At 52.7% G+C, this 19,039-nt stretch overlaps 7 protein-coding genes and 1 non-coding gene across 8 annotated transcripts; 4 read left to right on the forward strand and 4 right to left on the reverse strand.

The window, feature by feature from the left end:
* Nucleotides 1-31: 31 nt before the first annotated feature.
* ECHS1 (putative enoyl-CoA hydratase, mitochondrial) lies at nt 32-974 on the reverse strand (the record flags this gene model as incomplete). Its single annotated transcript, XM_051496097.1, has 2 exons — nt 32-762; nt 836-974. The coding sequence occupies 2 exons, from the start codon at nt 972-974 to the stop codon at nt 32-34; spliced, it is 870 nt and encodes a 289-aa protein (XP_051353937.1).
* Nucleotides 975-1,352: 378 nt separating this feature from the next.
* Nucleotides 1,353-1,967, forward strand: J4E92_004709 (uncharacterized protein; the record flags this gene model as incomplete). The annotated part of the gene is made up of 2 exons (XM_051496098.1): nt 1,353-1,833; nt 1,885-1,967. 2 exons carry the CDS (start codon nt 1,353-1,355, stop codon nt 1,965-1,967), a joined length of 564 nt encoding a protein of 187 aa, XP_051353938.1.
* A 421-nt stretch (nt 1,968-2,388) lies between these two features.
* J4E92_004710 (uncharacterized protein) lies at nt 2,389-5,281 on the reverse strand (the record flags this gene model as incomplete). The annotated part of the gene is made up of 7 exons (XM_051496099.1): nt 2,389-2,521; nt 2,588-4,137; nt 4,185-4,639; nt 4,686-4,738; nt 4,789-4,811; nt 4,860-5,009; nt 5,060-5,281. The coding sequence occupies 7 exons, from the start codon at nt 5,279-5,281 to the stop codon at nt 2,389-2,391; spliced, it is 2,586 nt and encodes an 861-aa protein (XP_051353939.1).
* A 1,615-nt stretch (nt 5,282-6,896) lies between these two features.
* Nucleotides 6,897-8,408, reverse strand: RPT5 (26S proteasome regulatory subunit 6A; the record flags this gene model as incomplete). The annotated part of the gene is made up of 3 exons (XM_051496100.1): nt 6,897-7,552; nt 7,600-8,015; nt 8,098-8,408. 3 exons carry the CDS (start codon nt 8,406-8,408, stop codon nt 6,897-6,899), a joined length of 1,383 nt encoding a protein of 460 aa, XP_051353940.1.
* A 762-nt stretch (nt 8,409-9,170) lies between these two features.
* Nucleotides 9,171-9,242, forward strand: J4E92_004712. The gene has a single exon. It is a non-coding gene; the product is annotated as a tRNA-Arg (tRNA).
* A 554-nt stretch (nt 9,243-9,796) lies between these two features.
* On the forward strand, nt 9,797-11,208 carry J4E92_004713 (uncharacterized protein; the record flags this gene model as incomplete). Its single annotated transcript, XM_051496101.1, has 2 exons — nt 9,797-9,805; nt 9,844-11,208. 2 exons carry the CDS (start codon nt 9,797-9,799, stop codon nt 11,206-11,208), a joined length of 1,374 nt encoding a protein of 457 aa, XP_051353941.1.
* A 196-nt stretch (nt 11,209-11,404) lies between these two features.
* On the reverse strand, nt 11,405-12,142 carry J4E92_004714 (uncharacterized protein; the record flags this gene model as incomplete). Its single annotated transcript, XM_051496102.1, has 4 exons — nt 11,405-11,679; nt 11,738-11,943; nt 11,995-12,011; nt 12,071-12,142. The coding sequence occupies 4 exons, from the start codon at nt 12,140-12,142 to the stop codon at nt 11,405-11,407; spliced, it is 570 nt and encodes a 189-aa protein (XP_051353942.1).
* A 237-nt stretch (nt 12,143-12,379) lies between these two features.
* On the forward strand, nt 12,380-16,876 carry J4E92_004715 (uncharacterized protein; the record flags this gene model as incomplete). Its single annotated transcript, XM_051496103.1, has 3 exons — nt 12,380-12,785; nt 12,836-16,324; nt 16,380-16,876. 3 exons carry the CDS (start codon nt 12,380-12,382, stop codon nt 16,874-16,876), a joined length of 4,392 nt encoding a protein of 1,463 aa, XP_051353943.1.
* Between the last annotated feature and the right edge of the window lie 2,163 nt (nt 16,877-19,039).

Consider the following 19,039-nt stretch of genomic DNA (forward strand, 5'->3'; position numbering starts at 1 on the left):
TCTGCTTCCTTTGGTCTGTTGCTACTAACATCTACTTGTTCGTCCACTTAGCCTGCTCCTTCGCCGCAAAAGCAGCCATACCAATCTTCTGATCCTGGCTTCCAAACAGACCATGGAACACTCTCCTCTCATACTCTACACCCTCCCTAATACCGAGCTCCTGGCTCTTGTTCACAACCTCCTTGGCTGCCTTGACAGCAATCTGGCTGTACCCCGCAATCTTCTCCGCCGTCTTGATAGCACCGCTAACACACTCCTCGGGTGTCTCGAACACCTTTGCGACAAGGCCCCAGTCGCTTGCTTGTTGCGCGGTGATGTTGTCGCCAGTGAGGATGACTTCCATGGCTCTTGACTTTCCAATTGCCTTGGTAAGGCGCTGCGAGCCACCTGCACCGGGTATGACGCCTAACTTGATCTCGGGTTGTCCGAACACGGCCTTGGGTCCTGCGTACATGATATCTCCCATCATGGCGAGCTCACAGCCTCCTCCTAGCGCGTATCCGTTGACGGCGGTGATGAGTGGTTTCTTGAGGAATGTGATGAGGTCCGACCAGGACTCTATGAAGTCCTTGCCGTATGCGTCGCTGAAGGTGAGGTCCTTCATCTCTTTGATGTCGGCACCGGCTGCGAATGCCTTTTCCGATCCGGTGAGGACGATGGCGCCGATGGATTTTGAGGCTTGGAAGTCGCGGAGGGCTTGGTTGATCTCGAGGATGAGGGGCGTGGAGAGGGCGTTGAGGGCTTTGGGACGGTTGATCTGGACTTGAGGTTGTTAGTCCAGACTCATCTCGCTGGGGGTGTATGAAGATGATTAACAAAGAGAAAAGTAACGTACTCAAACCGACACCAGGTCTGGCCACCGATACAAGCAAATGCTCGAATGACCTCTCCGTCGCATATCCCCTCGCAAGTCTGGGTAGACCTGTTGACCGGAATTGAGAGGCCACTCTCGGTGCTGATCGAAGTGCCTGCATCTTATATGTGTAGAATCGAGCTTTGACTACGAGTCCAGCTCAGGCAACATGTGTCTACATCGAAAGAGAGCAGACGAGCTCAGAGCTCCAACAAGTGGGTAGCATCGGCACCTCGGTAAAGGCGCGCCCGCCAAAACATGCCCGTACCAACATCCCACTTCGACGCGACTAGCGGCCCTCGCTACCTTGGTCCTAGCGCGTTCTGGGCGGGCGCCGGCGATCTAAGCCCCAGCCTTGCGACGCATCTCAACTTTTTGACACGATTCCCTCAACAAGACGTCGCCTCCGCATTCACCCACCCACGCCTTCCTACGCGGCGCACCCACTCCACCCCTCCGCCATCACCACACACCCTCCCACCCCCGCCGCGACGCAACCATGGACTCGCCCGAGCCCGATACCCCTTTCAGCGCCGTCACAGCACAAACAACCAAGTACGGGCGCCTGTTCCAGACGTACCTCGACAAGTCAACGCCCTACACGCCCTACCGATGGGGCGGCACAGCGACGCTCTTCCTGCTCTTCGGCCTGCGCATCTTCTTCGCCCAGGGCTGGTACATCGTCGCATACTCGCTCGGCATCTACCTGCTGAACCTCTTCCTCGCCTTCCTGTCCCCCAAATTCGACCCCGCGCTCGAGCAAGATGAGGGCATGGAGGACGGCAACGCGAGCGGCTTGCCCACCAAGGAGGACCAGGAGTTCAGGCCGTTTGTCCGCAGGCTGCCCGAGTTCAAGTTCTGGTACTCGACTACCAAGGCGATTGCTATTGGTTTCTTCTGCAGCTGGTTTGAGATTTTCAACTTGCCCGTCTTCTGGCCTGTGTTGGTCGTTTACTGGTTGATTCTTTTTGGCTTGACGAGTAAGTTGATTCTGGGATGTGCGCATGAGTTCTAGGCTGACTTTATGACAGTGCGACGACAGATTCAACACATGATCAAGTACCGCTACGTCCCTTTCACCGTCGGAAAGACTCGGTACCAGAACGCCAACTAAGTCGGGTCGATCGATCGACTGACCATCTGCTTTCACTTCGTCGGATAACGGTCTGGAATTTTGGCAAGGTTGCCATCAACGGCTGTTTTTGGGAATGGGCGTCTTTCTCCGGTCCGCGATAGACTTCGAGCTTCATACTTCGCAACTCGGGGTTGCTCTAGGGAGGGGGTGCCGCCACGATAACGCGTTGGATGTTATATCATGTGTACACGTAGCAGGAAAGCCATGAAGCTTATATCTTTAATATCAGGACAATGTACTATGTACGCATGCACAGGTGAAGATATGTGCAAAGAGAGGATTCTAGGTATCTGGCAACAACTACTGATGTGGGAAACAGCTCTGGGACAAGGAAAAGAACGATAAGCAGCCACCGATGCTACAAGACAGCGCAATCAAAAGAAAGAGACGAAGGAAATCCTTACTCCATACGCAAAGCAGGAGCCTCAAGCTTCAACTCCGCCAAACTCGTCTTCCTCAACCCTACCTTGCCATCCTCGCGCTCAATTCCCACCTCTTTCGTGCAAATCCACGTAGAAGCATACATGTTGACCCTACAATCATCAGTCAGTCAGTAAAACAACAAATCTCCGCGACATCCAAGGGGGGACGAAACATACCGATCAATACAGCTCCCTGGCACGCGAACAGCCACCCTCTTAACCGCGAACCCACACTCGCCAAATACCTTGATATACCACGGTTCCAAGCCCGCAGACCGGAGCATAACCCGTCCCTTGACTTTCAGTGCGCGGTTCAATGCCCGGATCTGCTTGAGCGCTTGTTGGCCGCTCGGTGGGAACCAATCCATACTATCCATCACCACGACAATGGTGAGCGTGCCGGGTCGCATTCTAGCAATGACCTCTGAGATCTCGTCTGTGTGAATGCGGAGGCCGTTGAAAGCATTGGGCTTGCTGAGTTTGATGTGCGATTTCGGGGAGAGGTATGTGGGGTGGGATGTTGGTGTGTAGTGACCCAGGAGGGTGAGGAGGTAGTAGTGGTTTGATGTGGAGAGCAGCGTGGTGTTGATAACGGGCTCGAAAGTGTTGAGCACGTATTCGTAGATAGCGTTTCCAGAACTCGACTTCAGCGCGTCGTCGGAGGGTTCTTCGTGGAACGCCATGTAATCTGCTGCTGCATCTGACTTGGGCACCGACGCTGTCTTTGTCTCGTCAAAGTCGTCGGTTTTCTTGAAATCGGCTTCGATGACGGCGCGTTGGGCAGGGGGCACGCCGAGCGCTTTCCAGAGCCACTTCTCGTTGCCGAGGATGGCCCAGGTGAGGATCTTGGAGTGGAGAACGGTCTTGATGGAGCGTTGCCAGATTTCTCGTTGCTCGTTCAGGGTAGAGGCTGTGCAGAGTTTTTGGACGTCCGAGGTCATGCCTAGGAGGTGGAAGAGCCAGCCTGCGATGGAGAGGGCGTTGCCGGAGCCGCCGGAGTAGTAGAGGCCTTTTGATGAGGAAGAGGAGAATACCGAAGGCCCATTGTGCAGCCAGAACTGGAAGGCTTCAGATGAGAGGTGAGGGCTGAGCTTCTGGATTAGGAGGTTGTGGAAATCGGGGTGCTTGCCTTCTCCGAAGAGCTTCCAGACGTCTTGGTAGGGGAGGGCGGTGAAGGCGGCGACTTTGAGCTCGAGGAGGTGGTTTTGCGATGGGTTGAGGTCGACGGCGTGGACGCGGCGGCAGTTCTCGAGACAGAAGGCGAGGATGTTGTCGCCCGCTGAGCCGATTGCTAGCACGACGTCGTTGGAGGTGGGCTTGAGGAGGCGCATGTCTGCTACGTCGTCTTCCCAGGTGAATGCGTAGATGTATGAGTCGTTGAATCGAGTGTGTTTAGGCAGAGAGGAATCGTAGTGAATGCGCCAGTGGTGGTTCTGGTACCATGTTGCCGGGAGTGGGAGGCTGGATTGTAGGTTCACCACTGCCGACTCGTAAGCCTTTGAGTGAACTTCAACGTCAGTCTGCGTAGCTCCTGTTTGGAGATCAAGAGCTGTGAGGTAAGGCGATTCAGTAGCAGCGGCATCAATCTCAGCAAGCTTCTGGGTAGATGCGCCGTGATCTTTCGAGCAACCGAGCCAGATGAAGTAGGGGAGCTTGATACCAGTGCCGAAAAAATTGTTGCGGGCGTTGATACTAAGGACTGTGCCAAAGCGGTACTCTAGGTAGTCCTAGACGAGGTCAGGATTTGTGCTTGTACCGCAAGAGTGTGACATACTCGTCGCGCAGGCTCAAGATTGACACGATCAATCTCAAACCATGTCCGCCAGAACACACGTGAAATCCACATGCAGTGACGATCAATAGCACCACCCATGTAGTTCCTACCCATGAAGTCGACCTGGTTCTGTACGTAAAAGTCGACGACACCAATAACACCGTTGGGGCTCATCAAGCTATCGATCGAGTCGATGACGGGGTAGAATTCTGGGATCATGCTGAGGGCGTAGCTCATAGTGACAAGCTCAGCACCACCAGCATCCGCGTTCTCGTCGAGGTCGCGAACAGTTTGCTCTTTGGAGATCATTTCCTTGCGTTCGTACGCTTGCGGTTCGTGTTCGTGGAGACGGAAGGCGCGCGCATCCTGGCAGATGACCTTGACGTTTGTCCAGCCGAGACGGGCGAACCTTTTCCGGGCCATCTCGCAGAGAGAGGGGGAGAGGTCGACGACATCTGCATGTATTAGAAAAGCTTTGTGAGCTGATTCTTTCTGACTTACAGACTGCGCGAAAGAAGCTCGCCACAGGAACGAAGGAGTTCATCTGTTCAACACTGAGATCTCGTCAGCAAGGCAGTATTGGTATTGACTACTGGGTACTTACTTGTGACCAGTTCCTCCGCCAATCTGCGATCATTAGCACATCGACCATCATCCAAGCCTACTATCACGTACATCAACCCAGACTGGTCGTTGCGAGATTAGGCCCGCTTCGGTACGGTGCTTCAGCTGCGCAGCGACCAGTCCCAACATATCCTCACGGCCTCGAAGAAGCTTGAGCCGGGTGGCATCGTAGACGTCGGCTTGAGCTTTGTAGAAGCTCTCCTGTTCAGTTGATTAGACAAGTTCCCAGTTCTGTCCCTTCTTCAACGTACCAAAGCATCTTGCTGACTTCCAGATCCGTCTCCAGTATGAGGCTTCAAGAAGCACCCATAGATGAACTTGAGGTAAGCTTCGAACGTGCTCGGCGCCTGATCTTTGCTCTTCGGCCTGAACGCAAGAGCAAACACCACCGTAAGAAACACACCAACGAGGCACAGCGTAACCGTAAGCTGGTGAAACGGGTCACTTGGAACAAAACTTGAGAGAGCTTGCATAGCTGCGACTTCACAACAAAACAGTAGAAGCAATGATCAAGAGAGGAGAGGGGGGAACGACAACAAAACAAAAGAAACCCCACAAACACCATGGAGGGGTTATATGAGCCCTCATTCCGAGTCCCCCAAGCATCATTCCGACTTCGGTTCGGTCATCATACATACCCGCATGCCCCAATAGACAAGGTCACCCCGCTGCGCAGCCTGGCGTACGGCTTCGTTCTCGTGTCTCGCGTCACCTAGCAGCCAATGACCCTCACCACATGTTCTGAAGATCGCTCAAACAGCGCCCAGACAGCCTACCAGAGAAACCTACCTTCCTCACTATCAGCATTACGGAACTGCCCTGAGTAGACTACCGCACCACCGCTAGAGGCGGCTATGCAGGGTCCTAATAGAACCGAAAGTATCTCCAGATCTTGAATAGCAAGAGTCTAGAGAGGGAAACAAAGACGTCAGTCGACCTATCGGGTGGTGGTGTTGTTGCGCGTGGGTGAGACGTGCCTGGCATGTTGGTGTTGAGACGGGGATGGTTGAGGTTGCTGTTGGTGGGGTCAGCGGCCAATCAGAGGGGAAGAGGGAGGGCGTGCCAGAATGCAGGGACGTCGAACGCATGGAAGGAGCGCGACTATGGCTCGGCGTTGTTTCCTACATGCAAGTCACTTTGAGTCGTCGGGTGCAAGTGATGATCCCGGACGATGTCGGCAGCTGCCAGCCTTGCGCGGGCGGGTTGGCTGGGTGTGAGACTCGAGTGCGCACTGGACACTCCGGCGAACCACCTCGAAGGTATTGTAATCATCTTGTATACCAAAGTACACCTTCAATGACCATACAGAAGTAAAACTAGGCCACAGTTTGAATCAAAGGCTCATTCTCTTCTTCGCTATGCGTGAGACTTGAGGCGCGGCTATACCACGTGGTATGCTCACAGAATTGTTGTATCAGCGAAGTGTCTCTTCAATACACCTGAAGGTCAGAGCCAACTTGCTGTCGCTGAGCTTGTTCTTCTTCCATGCGGGTTTGCTTAGAAACCCTTGCGTCGCCGGTTGGTGGATGTGCCGGCTGACCTCCAAGTGCCACTGGTGTTAGATCAAGCCGAAGTCTTTGACTAGCACTGTGGCTCACCAGTGCAAAGCGTGATTGTAGGATGGAGAGCGAATGTCAGCAACAGAAGAGGTATTCCCGGTACGTTATTCGCTTACGTCGTAACGATGCCATCCATATTTCGTCCTAAAACTTACATATCGACACATTGGGGTCGGCTTTCAAGAGTTGTGTTGTGCGAGATGCAAGTGTATCGAAATTCTGCAAGTCTTTGCTATCGGTATCGTGGTGGGACTCGAACCCTCAGACTGGTCATCTTCAGGACCCTTAACCATTATCCATGTCAGTATTCCAAGGTTGGGGTAAACGTACTGTAGGATGTCTAAAGATCTCGACGCCATGTGCTGTTCAAGCTCTATTCAAATCAACTCACAACAATTAACTGAAACCCAACCCATGTTGTTCATAATCGTTATTTCCGCTATGGTACTATGCTGAAGGTCTAAGTATTATTACAAGCCCGGTATGAGAGTGCACGCATGCAGCGGCTACACCACCACCAAACTACACCTTAGGCGTAGAAGTTGACTGTGTCCTTCTTCTTTGCCTGTACCTCAGCGATAGCATCGACGTAGTGCTCGTGGCTGATCTTCTGGTGACCGGTCCGGAGAGCAATCATACCAGCCTCGACACAAACAGCCTTCAACTGCGCACCACCAAACTCGTCAGTGCTGCGAGCCAACTCTTGCCAGTTGACAGCGTCGTCGACAGTCATCTTCCGCGAGTGGATACGCATAATTTGTGCGCGGGCCTCCTCGTTGGGTAGCGGAAACTCGATCTTCCTGTCCAGACGTCCAGAACGAAGCAGAGCGGGGTCCAAGACATCGACTCGGTTCGTCGCGGCAAGAACCTTGACACGGTCATCGGAGGCGAAACCGTCCAGCTGGTTCAGCAGCTCCAACATAGTTCGCTGCACCTCCCTGTCTCCGGACTTCTCGGAATCGAAACGCTTTGTGCCAACGGCATCCAATTCGTCGATGAAGATGATTGAGGGTGCCTTCTCTTTCGCCAGGGCGAAGCAGTCGCGGACCAACTTCGCACCATCTCCAATAAACATTTGTACGAGCTGTGGGCCGGCGAGCTTGAGGAATGTGGCGTCGGTTTGGGCAGCGCAGGCTCGGGCGAGAAGGGTCTTTCCGGTTCCGGGGGGACCGTACATCAGTGCACCTACGATAGTTAGTACGTGTTGAGAGATGACCACATGAGTTGCTTACCCTTCGGCGCCTTGATGCCAATCTTCTTGAAACGCTCAGCCTCCTTCATGGGCCATACTACAGCCTCGACGAGCTCTTCAATCTGCTTGTCAAGACCTCCAACATCGGTGTACTTCTCAGTTGGCTTCTCGTCGACTTCCATAGCCTTCACCCGACTGTCGTACTCTGCGGGTAGGGTATCGAGGACGAGATATGAGTCCTTATTCACACCAATGAGATCACCGGGCTTCAACTTCTCATGGTCTACTAGACCGATGAGAGGCAAGAAGATGGTTTGCCGAGTTGAGGTTTTGATGACCGCCGACTTGCCAACGCGGGTGGCGTCTAGGTCAATGTTTGCTCCCTCCTCAGCCGCCTCTTCTGTGACGTCAAGATCAAGGATCTCGACAACGTTTCCGACAAGGTATGGTAGTTGCCTATAAGATGTCAGTGTGTTGTCCACGAAGTCGCCTTAGTCCAGCGCGCTGCGGGGTGACAGCAACCACGTCAATGACATACCTGTTGTTCTCGATCTTCTCTAGGTTGTCCTTGATCTTCTCGTTCATAGAGGCCTTCTCGTGTGTGAGCCGTTGGAACTCGCTCTTCATGATGCGCATGTCGTTCTCCAGTAACCGCTTGCGCGCGACGATGTCTCGTGTGCTTGAATTCAGGATCTCTTCGTCGAGCTGCTCCTCCTCTGGTTCCGCATCCTGCATCTCCGCATCGCCATCAGCCTTCTTTCCGTCCTTGCCTCCGTCTTTCTTGTCATCGTCCTTCTTCTCTTCCTTCTCGTGGCGCTCAAGGTCGTCGAGATCTTCGAGTGTGGACATGGTGGCGGTGTTTTGAGAGCGACGTTACGCGGTGGGGGGTGATAGAGATGACTGGGTCGGTGCAAGAGTGATGGTGGTGAATGACGCCGACAAAGAGGTTGTTGTGGTGCGGCGGTGATGTGGAGCTGTAGAGGCAGCTATGGATTACGAAGGTACGCACCAGTGCACGGTGAGAGACCCTAGCTCCGATTGTCTTGGCGTCTGTGAACGCCGATCCGTCGCGCGCAACAACGCGCGATAGATGGGAAGTGTCATTCTAGCTTGATCAAGGAAACGGCGATGCTACTAAAGGGTAAATTTAGAGATCATGCAGTTCTATACGAAAGGAGCTGTGCGAACACCCGCCTGCAGGTATGGACAAGATTCAACACGTGTGATTAGCGATGATCCTGAGGGGGTTCAGTTTGCTAAGCAACAATCATGGTGTTTAATGGAGATGTTTCATGTGAGGTGAAGGTGATCGTACTGGTGAGGGAGACAGGAAGTAACTGCGATGGGCTGTTAGGTACACACCATCTCATGTGCGTCAACGCCTACACATAGGTTGGAGCATTCGCATGCAAGCGAGGTGTCTAAACGTTAGTTAATTAATATCCTAGATGCCTACATAGGGCTACTTACTGTTTGTTATAGTGGCCTGAGAGCCCTGTTTAAGAATACGTGTACTAGCAGTATAGTTGTTGCGGTTGTCGTTGAGGAGGCCATGAAACCCCCGCTATATAACCGTTTGAGTTTCCGAAATCTTCATCCTCTCTCCAACGAGGCACCTTGGCCTAATGGTAAGGCGTTGCTTTCCGGTGGCAAAGATTGTGGGTTCGAGTCCCACAGGTGTCGTTCTTTTTGCCGTCTTCTTTTTGCGTCTTTCTACATCTTTTTGCCTTTCTTTCCCGCCTTGTCAGAATTCGCCCTTCGCATCGCAAGGCATGCCAGTGTGCCCGGGTGGTCAAGCACTGTAATTAACGCTAGCCCAATTCTAGTATAGTCTTAAACATATGACTGCCCAGGTGGGCGAACATTCCGTGTTCAAGTTGTGGTGCGAAGATCCGAGGTCGCGTTCGGTGGTTAGAGAGCTCTCTTGCCATACTAAGCTCCTAACATCCGAATCTCCTTGTCACCAACCCACCACATTCTTTTGCTGCACTACATGCTATTGAGGTTGGTATCTCGTGTGTAGCGATTCTGATTGATTCGCTTTCGTGCTTGACAATTCTGTGTCATGTTTACGGCAAGAGCACTCCGGTGCGCCTATGCCACACCTCTCGCCCGACGTGCCGCGCTTCAGCCACCATATCTACAGGTCGGTCTAAACACAACACATTTTTTACAGTACTAACCAAACTGCTAGACTTCAATTCGACTGAACTCGTCATCCGCCATTGATGCGGCCAATGAGCAAAGTACGCAAGATGAGAAACAAACAGATGCTCCGCAACAGGAGGAGGTTGAACGGCGGGTTCCAGAAACACCTGGTCTCGACGCCTCCCTTGGTGTAGAGAACATGAACAAAGCCAGGCGACTACACTCTGATATCAAGAGACTTGCCCATGAGCTTGATCGGATATATGGCCGACAACGCATCATCCGGAAAGTAAGCCCATATAGAGTGCGAATTGAGGCTACACCTTTTGCGTTCAACAAGCGCGCCGAGTCCGAGACGCACCCTGAAGTCCGAGACGGGAAGATGTTCCTTGTCGATAGACTAATACCAAGCATCTGGTTGCGGGACAATTGTCAATGCAAAGTTTGCACGCATGACGCCACCAAGCAACGACTTCTGGATACATTTTCCATCCCCGAGGACATCTCGATCAAGTCGCACTCGGCTGAAACAAGAGGGTCTGAGACGGTTCACAGAATTGAATGGAGTGATGGACATGAAAGCGAATACTCGGGGCCTTTTCTCTCCCAAGCTATAAACAACGCGAGGTTGAAGGCCGTACAACGTCAAGCTTTGTTCGACATCAAACTCTGGGACTCATCCATCGCTTCGGACCCACCAAAGACTCTGTATGTTAACGTGATGAATCCTAACAGCAACGACCTACTTTCCAAGCTGCGCAGATTCGGATTCTGCTACGTCGATGAGACGTCTTTCGAGAACCCAGAGGCCACGAAGAAGATGCTGGAAAAAATTGCCTTTATTAGGGAAACGCACTACGGCGGCTTCTACGACTTCACGGCCGACCTAGCGAGCAAGGATACCGCATACACCAACATCGCACTAGAAGCACATACAGACACTACCTACTTCTCCGACCCAGCCGGCCTACAGGCTTTCCACCTCCTTTCCCACACCGACGGTGAAGGCGGTGCAAGTCTTCTTGTCGACGGCTTCAAAGCTGCGGACGAACTCTGGCACACCGACCGCAAAGCATATGAGATTCTCTCAACGGTCAATGTTCATGGACACGCCTCAGGCAACGAAGGCATTTCAATACAACCCTACCGTGGCTTCCCCGTCCTCGAGCACGACACCGCTACGGGCGACTTGCTCCGCGTCCGGTGGAACACGTCAGATAGAGCATCTATTGAGCTTCCTATCGAAGAAGTAGAGACATGGTACGACGCAGCTCGCAAGTTCGACGCGATACTCAAGAAGAAGGAGAATGAGTATTGGGAACAGCTTGTGCCGGGTAGAGTGCTCATCTTCGACAACTGGAGGGTGCTGCATGGACGGAGTAGCTTCACAGGGAAGCGCAGGATCTGTGGAGCGTACATCAATAGGGATGATTGGATTAGCAAGTTCAAGATGCGGCATTTTGGAAAAGAGAATGTGCTCAAGGGGTTGGCTGTAAACTAAGGATGGGAGTAAGGGGGTATCAACGAAATATAAAGTATCGAGATGTCGTGTTACTGCGCGGATATCACTAGTCGTGTTTGTGTGGAACATATTCTCAACGGCCAAAAGTAGTGTGCTGAAACTTGATGTCTGGTTCATCAGAACTTATGTACACCCGCACTATAAGGAAACCATTCTCTTCTCTTGTATCAAACGTTTACCGAGCACCCCTCTCCTGTTCCAGCTCCAACTCAGCCTGGCGGTAGTACTTGGCAGTGTCCACGCCGTGGTAAGGGTGGTTGACAAAGTTTGGCCATGCGAGGATGTGCGAAAATGTGGAGGAGTAACGCGAGTTCCTGTGCGCAACTCCCTGCATGTACTCGGTCATCTCGGTGGTTCCGTACAGCGACTCGCCCTTCTTGACCTTGTCGACCATCTCGCGCATGTCCATCTCGACCTCGCGGCGGTTCTCGCGGGCACCGTAGAAGCGCACTGTCGTAGATGTTAGTATCCAATCCGTCTTCTCTATATCCGGACTGGCTCCACATACTGCATGACCTCGAGTAGACGAAAACGAAGGCTCCGGTAAGACCGACAGCACCGCTCAGTCGCATGATGGGTGCGAAACCGCCCTTGCCGACCATGGAGGGCGAGATCTTCTCCCAGTACATCATCAATCCGGGGCTCAAGGCTCCGAGCGCAGCACCTTGCGCCCAGTCGGACGGACGGGCATACCGAATGACTCGCTTGAAGTGTCTTCACCTGCAGTCAGTAATCGCGTGCGTTGGGTATCGTGGAGGAGCGTACGGGTCATTGTCGATGAGCTGCCATGCATTAGCTACCACCACCCATTGCGCATCTTTTCGCGCTGCAATTGACTCACAGGATACTCTCCAGTGGGGATCTTGTCCGGCACAACGGCCTGATGCCTGACATAGGCGTCCTGGGCAGACATGGTGGTGTTGGGGACTCTACTGCGGAGATGTCTGGGCGGGATCGCGAAGTGAGGTTCACACGGGCGGCAAGTGCCGCATGCGGGCTTTGGCCTAGTGGCTCAGAGCTCCCGCGACGCCATTCTCTCTACTTTTATTTCCTTGGCGCGTCACACCCCATCACCCATCGAGCAACTTCATGCGCCGACAATGCGCGCCGGCCCCTTCACGTGCGCCCAACAACGACACCGATTACGATCATGGCTATGAAAGTGGACGACATGGAGGACGTCAAGCCCACGGGCTTGTCAATGTCAAATGGCCTCGACGGCGCGTCCGCTGCGCATGCGACCGACTCGTCCAACGCACACGCCCGCCCGACTGTCGCCGACTTGCACGGAGAGAACCATTTCGCGCAGGTAGCGAGGAAGAACTGGCTCACTGCCAAGAAGACGCCGAAAGTGCGGCCCGAAGTGGTCAAGAAAGAGCTATGGGACGAGCTGGAGAATGTCGACTTCGCATACTCGTCGCTTCTGATTCTGGAGAACCTACAGCTTCTGGAGAGATATCTGTGGCCGGGCTTCACCGAAGATGCATCGAACTACCACCATCTGCTGTTGGCGCTTATGGTCAATGTCAAGAGGAGGGAGAACCTGGCATCATGGGGTGAGTTGCTCCAGTCCCTAGTATGCACGACATGTACTGACGTTATATAGACCACTTTGCTAGCAAGCCCGCCGAATTCTCCTCCTTCTTCCGCCGCATACTGTCCATGACCGTAGACCCATCGCAGCCGAGCAAGATCCGCACACAGCTCGTGTCCTTCGTCATTGGCGCCTTCCAATCACTAGACAGCGGTCTTGTGCGGAAGGAGTGCGCGCCTCTGGTCGGCATATCGATATGGCAGAATCTCCACTCGAACGCCGTGCGCGAGCAGTACTTCGAGGAACACAGCATGTTGCGCAAGGCATGGAGGGCCGCATCCAAGCGATTCGATGCTGGCGACGAAGCGCTGCAGGCTCGGTTACGGTTCGAGCGATCGTGGATCTACACACTGCTACTGGACTTCATCGACAGACTATACAACAGCACCAGCAGGGAAGAGGTTAGGGACAACATGGCTTACTGCGAGCGCTTCATGGAGCTTTTAGTAGATCTGCAGAGCCAGCTGCCAACAAGGAGATATGTCAACACGCTGCTACAGGACTTGAACATGCTCCCAGCTATTCGTTTGTCCCCTATGTACACGGACGAGGACAACGGCCTGTTCAGGGATCTCTTCGACTTGCTGAGCCACTTTACCAACTTCCCTATCGAGGATCAGACCGGTCGGCAACTGTCAAAGCTAGAGTACGACCAACAGCATTACAACACTCTGGCGAAATTGCAACGGACAGGCTATGCCGCCTTCCAGGAGAAGCTTCAGTTGATGGCCCTAGCGAACTACAGTAGCATCGGAAACCGGGAAGAACTGGATGGCCATTTGCGCACACTGAGCGACACCGAGCTAGTTGAGCTTTGCTCTCTCATGGGCCTACGAACAGAGTACCCCGCCACGACCTACCTGGTGCGCGACCGAGCTTTCTACATGGAGACCCTGATTGCGCTTGTAGAAAAGCGACCGACCTTCAAAGACAATGTCCGCGAGATGCCCGTATTACCAACAGAGAAGGTTCTCTACGAGACCACTTTCCTGCGAAACGAGTCGTACGACGGATCAAGACCACTCGCTATACCCAAGCTGAACCTTCAGTACCTGACCATGGGCGACTTCCTGTGGAGATCCTTCATCCTGTACCGCGCTGAGTCCTTCTACGGTATCCGGAAGGACATGGAGGACGTGGTGAAGCGCGTGAAGCCCAAGGGTAAAGGCGTCAACACCAAGTTCGGTGGCGTTTCCAAGATGTCACTCCCTATCATGAAGCCTGCTATCGTCGACGTAGCACCTTCCAAGGTAGGCGAGCAGCACCCAGCATACGTTCGTGCCGAGATCATATTGGACGTCAGTCGCCTGCAGCACCCAGTTCGAAGGGATTGGGAACAGCTAAGGCCGGATGATGTTGTCTTCCTCCTTGCTGTTGAGGGCAAAGACGACGTGACCATGCGCAATGGTCACCGCGAAGATGTCACAACTGGAGAACAGCTTGGCTTACACCGAATGAGATGCGCCCAGGTGGTTCAAGTTCTAGACGACAAAGGCCGGCCTCTGCGCGAACAAGGCCGTGATGACGGCTTTGGTCCTCGGGTGCGCCAACGACGACTCCTTGTCAATATCGACGCGAAGCAGTACCAGACTGACATGGACCAAACTGCCGAAGGAAGGCCAGACGTTTACGAGCACATCAACATGATTGTCCGTCGGAGAGGACGGGAAAACAACTTCCTGCCCATTCTAGAATCCATCAAGCGCCTGACCCTCTCAGACATCCCAGCACCATCTTGGCTCCAAGAGGTCTTCCTAGGATATGGTGATCCCGCATCGGCAACGTACAAGCGACTTCCTAACAAACTGAACAAGATAGATTTCCGGGATACCTTCTTGGACTGGCAGCACCTGATCGAGGCAATGCCTGGCAAGTCTATCGAACCCCACGAGGAAGCACAGACATCCTTTGGGCCTCCATACGTTGTTGAGTACCCTGCTGCAGGTGAACCAAACATCGCACCTCCTCGAGCATCTAAAAAGCGGCGTCGCGACCAGAAAGTGGTTGCACAACCTCTGCATGAATCGCTTCACGTATCCTCGTACAAACCGCCGAACATGGGGCCATACCCTGCAGATGCGCCGAGGCTGAATGCGGTCAGATTTACACCTGCCCAAATTGAAGCTATCACCTCGGGCACACAACCTGGTCTCACGGTGGTGCTCGGACCCCCGGGTACCGGCAAGACGGACGTCGCGACCCAAATTATATCCAATCTATATCACAACTTCCCGGACCAGCGGACTTTGCTCGTCGCGCACAGTAATCAGGCGCTTAATCAGCTCTTCCAAAAGATCACTGCGCTTGACATCGATGAGCGTCATCTTCTGCGTCTGGGTCATGGTGAAGAGGACCTTGAGACTGATGTCAGCTACAGCAAGCATGGACGTGTAGAATCGTTCCTCGAGAGAGGGCAGTACTATCTGTCTGAAGTCGATCGGTTGGCGAAGAACTTCAATGCGCCCGGTGCTCATGGTAGCTCGTGCGAGACTGCAGATTACTTCAACCTTGTTTATGTGAAGCCAGCATGGACGCAATACTGGGATAGTGTTACAACCGAGGACACAAGTGTTGACCAGATAATCACTGAATTCCCATTCAGAGACTACTTCTCAAACGCACCGCAGCCTCTCTTCCCTCAAGCAGCAGATCGCGAACAGATTCTTGAGATTGCGCAAGGCTGCTATCGCCATGTCGAGAAGATCTTCACTGAGCTTGAGGACATCCGTCCGTTTGAGATCCTGCGGAACCCGCGGGACAAGGCGAACTATTTGCTGATCAAGGAAGCCCGTATCATTGCCATGACATCGACACACGCTGCTATGCGGAGACAAGAGATTGCTTCGTTAGGCTTCCACTACGACAATGTCATCATGGAAGAAGCCGCTCAGATCACCGAGATCGAGAACTTCATTCCTCTCGCACTGCAAAACCCCAAGGACGGCGAACTACCTCTGCAGCGCATTGTCCTCTGCGGTGACCATCTCCAAAACTCGCCCGTCATCCAAAACCTCGCTTTCCGCCAGTACGCCAATCTTGAGCAATCCCTCTTCCAACGCCTCGTCCGTCTCGGTGTGCCGACGATCATGCTCGACCAGCAAGGTCGTGCTCGCCCGTCCATCGCCGAACTCTACAAGTGGCGCTACCCCTCATTATCGAACCTGCCCTCCGTCTTGTCCAAACCCGAGTTCCAGATTGCCAACCCAGGCTTCAAGCACGAGTACCAGTTCATCGACATCCAGGACTACAAGGGCAAGGGTGAAGACCAACCCACACCGCACTGGATGATCAATCTGGGTGAAGCCGAATACGCAGTCGCGCTGTTCATGTACATGCGTCTACTGGGCTATCCAGCGAGCAAGATATCCATCTTGACCACCTACGCGGGACAGAAGAGTCTGATCAACGACGTGTTGGGGCACAAGTGCAAGAACAACCCCCTCTTCGGTCGCCCAAAGATTGTCGCGACGGTGGACAAGTACCAGGGTGAGCAGAATGACTGTGAGTACAACCCACCCCTCCCTAACCTCGATGTGGGCTAACATGTTACGTCTAGACATCATCCTCTCCCTAGTCCGTACCCGCGCAATCGGCTACCTCCGCGACATCCGGCGCCTCACCGTTGCCCTCTCGCGCGCCCGTCTGGGTCTCTACATCCTCGGCCGCCGCTCCGTCTTCGAATCCGTCTTCGAGCTCAAACCGGCCTTCGACATCCTGCTCCAACGCCCCGACAAACTCACGCTCGTCACCGACGAAATGTTCGGCGAAACACAACGACCGGCCGAGCAGACTGCGCCTGTGGAGGGCGAAGCCGAGATGCAGGATGTAGAGCATCTGGGCAAGTATGTGTATGAGATGACCAAGGCGAAGGTCGAGGCTATGAAGGCGAATGGGGGCGTTATGCCCACGAGGGAGGTTACGATGGGGGAGGCGAATGGTGGGGCCAAGGATGAGGATGAAGATGATGATAGGCCGGAGAATGTGCTTATTCCTGAGGAGGCGCCTGAGGAGTTTGATGATGAGGAGGAGGAGGATGATGCGGTGGTTGTTTGAGTTTAACGTGGAAATCGTAAGCCAAAGCAAAAGATTTGAAGGTGGATTGCATGACTTGGGGATGGAGGGATGGGGTATTGCATAAATTGGCGTAATGTTTTTGTGTTTAGTTCTTATTTCAAGGGTTTCGATGAGGTGGAGGTGTGGAAGTAGGAAGACGAAAGATACCAGATCGATCATCGCCCAAGTGGCATGCACATTTTTCGCTCGAAACCCAATTGGTTATGTGGTGGTTTGGGATTGTGATGCTCTCATGTCTCGTTTCGATAATGGTTTGTTGTCCAAGAGGGCCAGCGCTCTCCGCAGGACCATGTATTCGATCCAGCAAGGTTTTTTGTTTATATCAAGGGCTCGAAAGGAGGGAGAAGACATGAGGTTTTTGCTGAGCATGTTTAGACAAAACACAGGAAGGAAACATGTATTGGTGAAGCCTTATATTTTGGGAGAAAGCATGGAGAGACTCCGATCATCGGCACTCAGTAGAGACCTTTTTAGAGAGAAGCAGGAAATCTTTCATTTCCTCTCTTTCGTACAATTTGGAACTTTGGAGCTTCGCGCAGGAAGACAGCATGGAGCCTGTTGTGGTATGCTTGGAGAGAGAGCACAGGAGGGAAGACTCAGATCATCTCTTCTTCCACTTCGTTCTTTGGGAGACAAGAAAATGTTTTGAGTATTGTCGAGTTTGGGCGCAGGAAGACAACATCCATACTGAAGGTGTACGTTTGGAGAAGACAGAAAGGCGGAGTCCGTCTCATGTAGTGGTTGTAATCAGGTTTTGGAGAATAGGAAGTAGTTTTTGGGTATGCGCTTTTTGAGCTGCTGGCGCAGGAAGACGACATGTTGCTTCAGTCCATAATTTTGAGGAAAGAAGCAGGAGGATCCAGACCATAACATGAGTTAATACCTCTTTTTGGTGGATGACAAGAAGTCTGTGGATAAGAGAGAAGTGGTCGGCGAGGGGAGAAGGTGTTTGTATATCCGTCTCCGTCTAGCGCACTTGTAGCATAGCCTATTGAGCTGTAGACAGGTCTCATCGCATTCTCATATCCATTTCCAAGGCAAGCACGAAGAGTGTAGGAAGGCGCAGCACAGCGCGCGGCACCATCCAGATGATGTCAATAGCTTTTGGTGTTTCGAAAGGGAGGTTTTGGTTCGGAGAAACAACATCAGTAGTTTGCCTGGTTTTTTTAAGTGTCACTCTGGAGACAGAGGACGACTCCGGCCCATGAAACACAATCATTTTCCTTTTTCGGGAAAAAGAAGAAGAGTGCCGTAGATAGAAGAAGAGAGGTAGCAAAGCTAGATGCTGTTTATATACGGTAGGCGCCGTCGCACTGCACACGTCTCTCATAAAGTGCTCTTTAAAAAACTTTGGAGGTGAATTACATCTTGTGTGTTTGAGTCAAGAACGGCGCCGGCAACCATCCAAGTGCTCTTTCAACGTTTTTTGTCCTGAGGACTAAGCCTTTGGTGTAGGAAAGCAGACATCCGCGGGTTTTACATGGTTTTTGGCGTAGGCTTTAGGGAAAGAAGAGGAACGCCTGATCTCATGAATTGCAGTTATATGATTTTTGGAGAACACTAAGAACTGTGTGGATGGAACAAGAGCATAAAGCAGTGCATGTAGTCGTTTATATACCGTAGCCTTGCTTCGAGCTAGTACAAAGCTGTTTCATGTAGGCCTGGAGAAAGACTTGGGTGCAGAGAGGCAGCATGATCTTTTCTGCATAAGTTTTTGATGTTGGAGGCGGAGACGGGGCCAAAAACTGGTTTCATGAATTTTCTGAACTTTCCTTTTGGTAAATGTGAAAAATCGAGGAACTATAGAAGGAATAGAAGGCAGCGGATCAAGTGGTGGTTTATATACACATATGCATACCATGAGCCAGAACCGGAAATCTCTCATCCTGGGGTAACTCCGGTTTTTGAGACAGTGAAGTTGCTGCAGCAAAACTTCTCGCACGAGAACATGGGCAGTCGAATGAAGGACTTTTCGTGTGTTACATGATGCGCTGATCTGATAAGCCGCGCAGTCCTGCCATCTGACCTGGTAGGTTTCAGACAGCCAGACAGCTTCTCCGAAACATTTCCTATTTCGAGTCGGATCTTAGAAAGAAGAGGCACAACAGACCATTCAGGCAAACTTTGTCGTTTTTGGAAAAT

The sequence above is a fragment of the Alternaria infectoria genome, assembly GCF_024043175.1.
Source record: "Alternaria infectoria strain BMP 0036 chromosome Unknown scaffold_6, whole genome shotgun sequence".
Lineage (NCBI taxonomy): Eukaryota > Fungi > Ascomycota > Dothideomycetes > Pleosporales > Pleosporaceae > Alternaria > Alternaria infectoria.